Below are 11,346 nucleotides of genomic sequence, written 5' to 3'. Positions count from 1 at the left end.
TGGATATTTATATACATATTAGTGTCTGAGTGTGGATAGAGGGAAGGGGAGACAGCTTCTTTCAATCAGTGTTATCACAGTCTGAGTGCATCATCTCCCTGTTTACTGAGTGTACTAGATTCATATATTAGTTTCAGATGTAAAGACATCAAATTCATGCACGCATGCTTGCATGTGTCACACGTACACATACACACTCACACACACTATGTACATGCATGTGTACCACACTGCAACACAGTACACACACATGCATTTACACACACACACACACACACACTGTACACCCCACACATGTACAAACAGACACACACACACACACACACACACACAGGTACCAGACTCGCATCCATACACCACACACTCACGTAGTGACATACACACACGTTCACACACAGGCATATAATAGCACACACACTCCCACTTGCTCATACACACACACACATACACACACACTGAACACACATACAAACATCCTATCCTAGGAGGATATTTATTTCTTAATTCTTAAACGGTTATGATATATACATCAAAATACAGTGCAGGGAAAGATGCACAGAAGTAAAAAAAATAAAAAGATGAAAGAAAATAGGTCACTGGCAAACAACTGTACCCAGACCCCACACTACACATAAAAGCACACAAATCCCAACACACACACATACACATACACTCTTATACACACACATTCACACACACAGAAAAACACATGCACACGTATACACACGCATGCACACACACGCATTTCTACATGCCTGAATTCACATACACATATGCGTGTGTGCATGCACGCACACACACACGCATGCACACACACATGCACGCGCACACACCCACACGTGTGCAAGTGCAGGGTAACACACACACATATTTCACAGCTTATATGATATGCACACAACACACACACTCAAACAGACACAGAGAGAGAGGTACAACAGACATGTACCCACGCACACACATACATTTGGGAAGGCCCAGAGAAACTCTGTTCTATTTTGAAGAAATATGTGCATTGTTTGTTTTGAAATGATACCAGTATCTGTGTTCTTCATTTACCAATGAAGAAGGTGTGTTGTCTAAAGGCCCACATTTACATAAAAGGAACCTGAAACATAATCGAAATATGTATGTCTTCTGCATCCCGGAGGATAGTCATCTTCAAACAATGTGATGTTGTCAAGAAACCACATTAACAACAAGGAGTCAATGAAAGACGTATACGAAAAAAATATTAATCATTAAAAAAAAAAAAAGAAAAAAAAAGGAAGGTGGAGTTTGATGTGTGTGTGTGCGCACACACACATACACACGCACATGCGCGCGCGCGCACACACACACACACACACACACACGAGACACATTATTTTTGGTGTGTTAGTGTCACTGTTTGTCATCAAAAACCCGATCGATTGATGTTGACACTTTCGTCATATTCGGTCTGTTTCGGTTAAAAGACAGCCAGTGACTTTTTGTGCAGTGGCATTTGTGCCATAAGAGTTGTCTTATCTTGTACAACTTACAGAGAGGCCGAGATTTGATCCTTGTAATTTTCTGTAGTTCTTATAGAATTTCGTGAAATGTAAGTTATTCGACTTTTTATCATTCTGTTTGCTTTTGTTGTGGGCAATATTCCTCCAGTAGACGGAATGATTAATGTTCACAACAAGGCGTGGACGTTCACTCCGCCAGTCACACAGTGGAGAGGGGAGGGGAAGAAGTGTGGATGTAATGTTTTATTAAAATTTATAGCATTGTTTTCTTTGTTATGCATGGTGTTGTTGTTTTTTATATTACATACAAAGCTTACAGTGCAGCATTTGTTTTTCGCTTGGAGCTCGGCCTATTGCGCTTGGTGATATTTAAACAAACCAAGACGATACGAGGTGACGAATATGTCTTCTCTTCTCAGTTCATTGTGGTAGATACATTATACTATAGTTTATACCGTATAGTAGTTTATACCGTATAGTTTGAATCATCACTATTGCCAGTATTCGTATTAATTACCAGGCACATAGACAATGATGAGATCCAACAGAGATGATGTCAATGACCAGTTCTGTTGTTGATCTGTGAATTTGTTACTATTTTCTGCACATCACCTGCACATACTATATTATACAGTTATTAAGGTTATAATCATAGTCTACACCTTTGGTACACATTCAGTGTTGTCTGATACATATGTCGATATGATATATATTTCTTTTCTTTTTTTAGCAACACATCTTCAGCACCAGATTTCTTGCTTGACCTGGCGGCACAGTGCATCATGTCATTCAACCTGTGACCTCTTCCGCCTTCACAGCCGTTGGGAAAGGTTTCCTCCTCCGCCTGATCTGTCGTTGGGAGACTTCACATGCGGCAGGTAGTACTGGGTTACATGGTACCAGTTGCAAGGGCTGTGCCCCTGACCTGACCCAAACACACATAACACACATACTAACATCCTATCCTGGAGGATTTTTATTTCTTAATTTTTAAAAGGGTATGATATATACATCAAAATACAGTGCAGGGAAAAATGCACAGAAGTCGAAAAATAAAAAGGTGAAAGAAAATAGGCCACCAGCACACACCAACAGCAGTGTGCTAATGCACACACACAGATGCATGTGTGCGCGCTCACGCACTCACTCACTCACACACACAGACACACACACACACACACACACACACACACTCTGAAATTAAATTCTTAACTGCATGTGTGATACATGCATGCTTTCAGACATTGTGACCAAATGGCATCCCCTGATCAGCAGGCAATGTCAGAGGTGAAGATCGAGATTGATGTGGCTGAAGAAACAGGACCACTGTGGATGACACAGGATCAGTGTTCAGGTCAGTTGTACATTCACCGTTTTTATTTCATGACATTTCTTATCTTGGCCCAGTAGTAACTAGTATGGAACAAACTGCCTTTCTCAATCTCCTATATGGATTCCACAGTACAGTTTAGTTTTTAAAAAGTATAACAAAACACACTCTTCCAATGTTTCATTGTACCTACCATCTTATTGACTCGTTTTCTTCTAGAAGTTATGATGGACATGTGTGTGTACATATGCAGTTTATGTGTTAGTGTGTGCACTCACACATGTTTTTGTATGGTGTACCTGATGCATACAATATGTTTATATGTATAACTTTTTATTGTAAACTCCACAAACTCCCTGTCTGGGATGTGTGAGCATCAGTCTTCATTATTACTACTATGGTTCATTATTATTATTGAAATTATCTTCTTTTTTTTATCACTGTTATCATTATTAAAATTTCAAGTCAATTGACAGTGTACAACATCTTGGTGAGGTCCTAGGAATCAGCCTTGTGTCATCGCTCTTGAACCAGCACACAGTGACAGCTATTATAGTGCTAGATGTGTACAAATCCAGTCTTGGACATATTCACCCTCATATCATCATTCTTGTGTACAATTCCAGTCTTAGACATATTCACCCTCATATCATCATTCTTGTTGTGTACAAATCCAGTCTTAGGCATACTCACCCTCATATCATCATTCTTGAACCAGCACACAGTGACAGTTATTATAGTGCTAGATGTGTTCAAATCCAGTCTTAGACATTTTCACCTCCATTTCATCATTCGTGAACCAGCACACAGTGACAACTATATAGAGCTAGATGTGTACAAATCCAGTCTTAAACATATTCACTAAGTCTTTCACTTCCTGTATATTTCATTATTTGTGTGGGTGTGTTTTATATTTGTGGTGTTTTTTGTTTTGCAATCACTGTCAGTTGGATTGTGACCATTTCGGGTGATTGATTGATTGATTGATAGATTTAATGTTAATCAGTTACTGTTAATTGAGTCTCAAGCATTTGTGATGAGCTTTTTTGGTGATGTGTGTGTGCGTGGCATGCATGCATGTGTGTGTGAACGGTGGATCTGAGGAATGTGATGGTGATAGATGAACTCTAATTCTGAACTTTAGAAAATAACAGCAGAGGTTGATGACTATAGATGATGGTGATCAGTTCAGGAAGAGAGATGTAGTTGACATTTAATGAATTAATGCATAACTGTTGCAGGTAGCACATGTGAAACACCTGAAGCAGTCACAACAAACACCAGCAATGATGTCATCAAGACTGAACCAGTCACAACAAACACCAGCAGTGATGTGCAGACTGAAGCAGTGACAGACATCATGATGACCGTGAGACCTGATACAGTCAGATCGGAATCCACCATCAGGAAGGATGAAGACAACAGACCAGCAGGTGATAACCAGGTGGGTAAAACTTCTGGTTTAGGGTACTTCATATTTTCTACAAGATATGTAATAAACAATTCACACACACACACACACACACACACACACATATATATAGATATATACTTCCGTTAATTTTTTGTTTATCTCTCTTGGGTTGTGGTTTTATGTTTCTTTTCCTTCAAAGTTATACTTTAATCGAGTGCACACAGCTGTTGTGATTTTGAAAGTTTATATATAAAAAAGAATAGTTTTTCAGACAGTTTCTGGTGATCTAAGAACTTGCCATTGTTACTTGTAAATATGTACCATGACTGTCATTCTGTGACCATTTTTGACAGGCATGACTGTAAACAAAGTGAATCTGTGACATAACCCTGTTTTTGGTGTGTGTGTGTGTGTGTATCTGCGCGCATGCATATGTATATATGTGTGTGTGTGTGTGTGTGTGGTATCAGTGTGTGTGTGAGAGAGAGAGAGAGATAAAACTTAGTAAATTAATCTTAATGTGTTGTCTGTTTTGTGTTAGCATCACATTTGACTTAAAAAAAACAACAACAACTCTTTACACATTCCAATTACAGTGTCAGTGCACTTATGTGAAGGACACAAGAAATAATGGAGACTTGAACATTTCCACAATCATTTTACTGTTACTATTCTCAAGTTTTTTGTTTCGGTTTTGTTGTTTTCATAATATTTTAGCACTTTAATGACACAAATTGAACATTGATAAATGGGTCAGTCTCCTGAAACGGGTACCATATGTGTTACATGGGGATCAAAAATTAAAATTGCTATTTTGCCTTCAAAACCCGTCACACACTGTAGATCATGACTTTATCCTTCCCTCTATATAATCTCTATACAAGAGATTGATTTTTTATATTTTTATATGGTGTTGTTTATGGCATGTGTCATCAGTCTTGGTTGTAACGTTGACGCTAAACTGTACTGCAATGTAATTAATTTTACTGTTCTATTTGGTCAATGAATATCAAAACTGATAACAAGTGCTGACTAGCACATTTGACATCAATAGGAACAGGTTTTAGTAAACCACTAGCAAGTATGTTCTACATCTTGATATGCAGGTTGCATATGCCCTCACACATTCACAGTTTTCTTTTTCATACTTTAGGAAGCCAGAAGACAGTTATTTACATTACATTTTTTTATCATATTATTTCTACCATTAGCATGACAAAAAATAAAGCATGACAATTACATTAGATCTCAATGAGCAGCCATTCAATTTTATTTGATCTTGGTTGTAACACAGACATCACATGCCATATCTTGATTGTAACACGGACATCACATACAAAGAACTATTTACATTTGGATAATTTTAAGTGAAGTTTGTCACTTTCTTCAAAGATCAGCTGAACGAAACACATTATCAGAGAGGCATGACAAAAAATAAACATGTTAACTGCACTTGTGTTACATGAGCAGGCAGTTAACTTTTTGTCTTGGTTGTAACACAGACATCAGATACAATACAATTTACTGATTACACACTTATTCAATCAACTTTGTGTCTGTTTTCTTACAAAAAGAAACAGCTGAGAGCAGGAAATTGAAAAAGAAAAGGAAAAAAAAAAAGACAAGTGTCATCTGGCACTAATATCAGGTTTGGCATTATCTTTCCACATCACCTTCATCGACACGTGGAATATATTCTTTATCAGCTAAGTGTAATATTTTCCATGTGCTTTGGGCCACTTGATCTGTGGCTCTTGTGTTTTTTCATGTGTTCAACATGGTACAGCACCTAAAACAAAATGAAAAAATTTGCATGTAAAATCCCAGATTAGACAGAAATTTTGTTACCATTTTTCTTTTAATGATGGAGTCTCCCGTCGGAACGACGGATGAGTAGGCAGGCAGGCTTATCTGTCGATGTGTGTCCCATATGGGAGAAGAGGCCGAATCTGGATGCGCAGCACTTCCCACAGGTGTTGCAAGGGAAAACGTCTCCAGAAGTTGAGCCCTGCTTCCTTCGCTCACTCTTCTCCTTCATGGCCAGCATTCTCTTGTTTTCAAACGTCTTTATGCCACTAGAGCACAGCATCCTCCATCAAGAGCGGTCAAGGGGATCAGTTTCCCAGGAAGTGATGTCTATGTCACAGGCTTTGAGGTTTGTCTTCAAGGTGTCCTTGAAGCGCTAGCATGGTCTTCCAAGTTCGCGGCGGCCTTCCTTCAGCTGGCCATACAAGAGCATCTTTGGGATCCTGCTGTCTGTCATGCAGACAACATGTCCTGCCCAGCATAGCTGGCACTGGATCAGCAGGCTTTCGATGCTGGGCAGGCCGCTCCTCTCAAGGACCTGGAGGTTGGAGACCCTGTCTTGCCACTTTATGCCGAGGATCTTTCGTAGGCATCTCTGGTGAAACTGCTCAAGTTGTTGAATGTGACGGCGATACATCGTCCATGTTTCACAGCAGTACAAGGTAGCCAGCACAACAGCTCTGTAGGTTTTGATTTTGGTGCTGAGGCTAATGCCTTTGTTGTTCCACAGCCTGTTGTTGAGTCTGTCAAAGGCAGAGCTGGCCTTGGCGGTGCTGCCCAGGTAGCAAAACTTGTCGACTGACTTGATCTCTGTGTCATCAATCTTGATTGCAGGTGGGGGGGAGGCACTGGCATTCTGTGAGCTAGCTGGCTGGTACATGAACTCGGTCTTGCTGAGGCTGATGGTGAGTCCAAAGCGCCTGCAGGAGGTTGAGAACCTGTCCATAATGAACTGTGTGTCCTCATGGATGTGTGCAGCAAGTGTGCAGTCATCAGCGAAGAGGAACTCTCTCAACAGTGCCTCAAACATCCTGGACCTGGCGTGGAGTCGCCGCAAGTTGAAAAGTTTGCCATCTGTGCAAAACTGAATGTAGATGCCCCGGTCACAGTCTTGGAAGGCGTCAGTCAGCATGGCAAAGAAGAGAATGGAGAACAGTGTGGGTGCCAGGACGCAGCCCTGCTTCACTCCATTTACCACAGGGAAAGGATCCGACTTGTCATTATTTTCCTGTACTGTCGCCTGCATGCCATTGTGGAATAACGCAATCAGTTGGATTAGGCTCTCTGGGCAGCCGAACTGTAGGAGGATCTTCCACAGACCATGGCAGTTCACTGTGTCGAAGGCCTTAGTCAGGTCTACAAAGACGATGTGGAGCTCCTTGTTCTGCTCACGGCACTTCTCTTGCATCTGGTGTATGGCTAACACCATGTCACATGTTCCCCTGCCTGAGCGGAAGCCGCACTGTGCTTCAGGGATGACTGTGTTGGAGACATGGTCAACCAGTCAGTTCTACTAGTATGATGTGGGCGAAGATCTTGCCGGCGATGCAGAGGAGAGAGATTCCACGGTGGTTATCGCAGGATGTTTTGTCTACCTTCTGTTTGTAGATGTGGACAATTGAAGCATCCTTGAAATCCTGGGGGACCTCCCCTCTCTCCCAGATAGACTGGAACAGGGTTTTGCTCGGGGCTGCTATAGTATATCCACCTGGTAGCGATCAAGCATTCTAGCATTGAGCGCTCTGCGCCTTTCTGGTCTATCGTCTCTGTCTAAAAGGGTGCCAACATTCCAGGCACCCAGACTCAGGGCATGACTCCTGGTTCTTTTCTTCTGTTGTTTTCGACCGCTAGTGTTGGATGTCCAAGTAGGTGCGGTTTCCTACTAGGTACTAGGTGAGGCAGGCTTTGTTTAGGGATCCTTTTATCTCCCCTTGCCCATGTGGGGAGAGCAGTGTTGTCCCTAAAAAGGGCTGCTCTGATGCTGTGGGAGGATACAGGCGCCGCATCTGCCCCAGTCTACGGCAGACGACCATCACCCCACAGCCGCCTGCATGCAGAATCGTGACTAGGAATTGCCAGCAGCATCCTCTGCCTGTCCCCGTTACCACTTCTCCATCGCCGCAGGGCTTGGGAAACTGGGTGTTGAAGGGCTAGCTTGTTCCGGCATCAAACAAAGAGTATGCAAACACCTGGTCTCAATTGTCTGTATGTACCTGTCTGTCTGCATGTGTACCTGTGTTAATTAAACTTTGTTGGCCTTTGCTTGACAACTACTGTTAGTGGTATGCAAATAAAAAGTGGTGTGATAGGTATGAGTGAGACCTATCCAGTCATAACCTCTACTGTGTACAATGATGTGTTAAGGTGCTCAGTAAGAAGTCAAAGGTCAAGGTCACTTTCAAGACAATATGCTTTACAGTATCCTTTTTATTCCAGTGCCGTAATTCATGTGTTCAAATCAGTGGGTATTATATATGTGTGAGTCTTGAAGGCTTTGCCTCTTGGGGTTTTTTTGTGTGTGTTGAACATACAGCACATTGTGTATTGGTTGTGTTTGTATTACTCAATTTACTGTTAACATTGGTTATCAAAACTGATTTTTCATTTCAGAAACTAGTGAAACTTCATTCCTCAGTCATTGACAAAACAACACCTCAGCTGTCAGTGTCTGGAGCGAACAGAACTCCTGTACACAAGTCTGCCAACACTTCTGGGTCACTGCTGTCCCTGAACAGAAGTCATGTGTGTCAGCGATGTTTTGCTGCCTTTGTTCTATTCAACAGTTTAAAACTACATCTGATGCATGTTCATGGTGAGAAACTGCATGCTGTGTTACCTGTGCCCTCCACACCTAGTAGTTGTGATGCTGGTAACTACAGCAACATGAATGTGGAAAAGGTTGCTGACCTTGACAAGAGAAACATTGTGCAGAGAAAAAACAACAAATTTGATGATAACACTGACAAGGAAAGTGAGGAGAAAAAGAGCAGGCGCCATGTGTGTGACGTCTGCAGTAAGGCTTTTACAAAGGCTGGTCACTTGAAGACACACAAGTTGATTCATACTGGTCATAAACAGTTTGTGTGTGATGTGTGCAGTAAGGCTTTTACTCTGGCTGGTAACTTGAAGAGACACAAGTTGATTCATACTGGTCATAAACAGTTTGTGTGTGACGTGTGCAGTAAGGCTTTTACTGAGGCTGGTACCTTGAAGAGACACAAGTTGATTCATACTGGTCATAAACAGTTTGTGTGTGATGTGTGCAGTAAGGCTTTTACTCTGGCTGGTCACTTGAAGAGACACAAGTTGATTCATACTGGTCATAAACAGTTTGTGTGTGACGTGTGCAGTAAGGCTTTTACTGAGGCTGGTCACTTGAAGAGACACAAGTTGATTCATACTGGTCATAAACAGTTTGTGTGTGACGTGTGCAGTAAGGCTTTTACTGAGGCTGGTACCTTGAAGAGACACAAGTTCATTCATACTGGTCATAAACAGTTTGTGTGTGATGTGTGCAGTAAGGCTTTTACTGAGGCTGGTAACTTGAAGACACACAAGTTGATTCATACCGGTCATAAACAGTTTGTGTGTGACGTGTGCAGTAAGGCTTTTACTCAGGCTGGTACCTTGAAGAGACACAAGTTCATTCATACTGGTCATAAACAGTTTGTGTGTGACATGTGCAGTAAGGCTTTTACTCATGCTGGTCACTTGAAGAGACACAAGTTGATTCATACTGGTCATAAACAGTTTGTGTGTTAAGTGTGCAGTAAGGCTTTTAATCAGGCTTGTTACATGAAACACAAGTTGATTCATACTGGTCATAAACAGTTTGTATGTGACATGTGCAGTAAGGCTTTTACTCATGCTTGTACCTTGAAGAGACATAAGTTGATTCATACTGGTCATAAACAGTTTGTGTGTGATGTGTGCAGTAAGGCTTTTACTCTGGCTTGTAACTTGAAGAGATGCAAGTTGATTCATGCTGGTCATAAACAGTTTGTGTGTGACGTGTGCAGTAAGGCTTTTACTGAGGCTGGTACCTTGAAGAGACACAAGTTGATTCATACTGGTCATAAACAGTTTGTGTGTGATGTGTGCAGTAAGGCTTTTACTCTGGCTTGTAACTTGAAGACACATAAGTTGATTCATACTGGTCATAAACAGTTGGTGTGTGACATGTGCAGTAAGGCTTTTTACTTAGGCTGGTCACTTGAAGAGACACAAGTTGATTCATACTGGTCATAAACAGTTCGTATGTGCCGTATGTAGTAAGGCTTTTACTCATGCTTGTACCTTGAAGAAACACAAGTTGATTCATACTGGTCAAAAACAGTTTGTGTGCAACGTGTGGGGTAAGGCTTTTAATCGGGCTTTTAGATTTAAGACATACAGGAGAATCCACACAGGGGAAAAACCTTACAGGTGACCACACTGTGATGCTAGTTTTAATCATTCAACATCAGGTCAGTCCATGCAGGTGACATACCCTATGTCTGTGGGACAGCATTCTCTGAGACTGGTCACTGAAAAGGACACAAGAGAACCCACACAGGAGAGAAACTTCACGTGTCCACAGACTGTGGAAAAGGTTTCTCTGAATCCAGTGATCTAAAGTGACATCAGTTGACCCACACAGGAGAGAAACCTCACACCTGTCCACACTGTGTGCACACATGTATCTTTCTCTCCATCTTTTGATGAGAACCAATGCTGAACTGATGGGTTAACTCCATGCACTTGTGTAAATAATGTGATATAAATTGTGATGCACTGTGGTTGGATGGATGGTCAATGATGCATATATTTAAGGTGATTGTTTTCTTCACATCATTTATTTGCATTATCATATTTCTGATTTGTAATTCTTTGAGCAATGTAATTTTTTCCCTTTTGTCGTCGTTGTTCTTGATTCTCTCCTGTTTTTTTTTTTGGGGGGGGGGGGGGGGGTTTGTTTGTTTGGGGTTTTTTTAATGTTTTTTCTTCATTTCTTTGTGTTGTTTCCACATGTGTTGTAAATATTATAAAAGAATCAAAGAAAGGAACCAAGAAAAAAAAAAGAAACCAGATGACCTAGAAAGTAGATCCAAGTGGAACAGTCACATTTTTCACACATGTAAGAGGAGACTTCTTGAGGAACGTGAGGGTATTGTTCAGGATTCATAAACGACAAGTTAATGTTATCAAACGAGGTGCAGTTTGATTGGGTTCACCATTTTGATCGGAAAACATGACTCCCCAATTATCACCAGATACTGTTGTTGATTTTATGAGAATCAAATCAGTGTTCTTAAAGAAAAGGAAAT

At 41.1% G+C, this 11,346-nt stretch overlaps 1 protein-coding gene across 1 annotated transcript; it reads left to right on the top strand.

The window, feature by feature from the left end:
* Positions 1-2,257: 2,257 nt before the first annotated feature.
* LOC143277225 (uncharacterized) lies at positions 2,258-10,954 on the top strand. Its single transcript, XM_076582013.1, has 4 exons — positions 2,258-2,368; positions 2,732-2,844; positions 4,062-4,264; positions 8,651-10,954. The coding sequence occupies exons 2-4, from the start codon at positions 2,745-2,747 to the stop codon at positions 9,800-9,802; spliced, it is 1,455 nt and encodes a 484-aa protein (XP_076438128.1). The 5' UTR covers positions 2,258-2,368; positions 2,732-2,744; the 3' UTR covers positions 9,803-10,954.
* The last annotated feature ends 392 nt before the right edge of the window (positions 10,955-11,346 follow it).

The sequence above is a fragment of the Babylonia areolata genome, chromosome 33 (assembly GCF_041734735.1).
Source record: "Babylonia areolata isolate BAREFJ2019XMU chromosome 33, ASM4173473v1, whole genome shotgun sequence".
Classification (NCBI taxonomy): Eukaryota; Metazoa; Mollusca; class Gastropoda; order Neogastropoda; family Buccinidae; genus Babylonia; species Babylonia areolata.
Note: the sequence above shows the minus strand (reverse complement) of the source record. Positions and strands in the feature narration are given on the sequence as shown.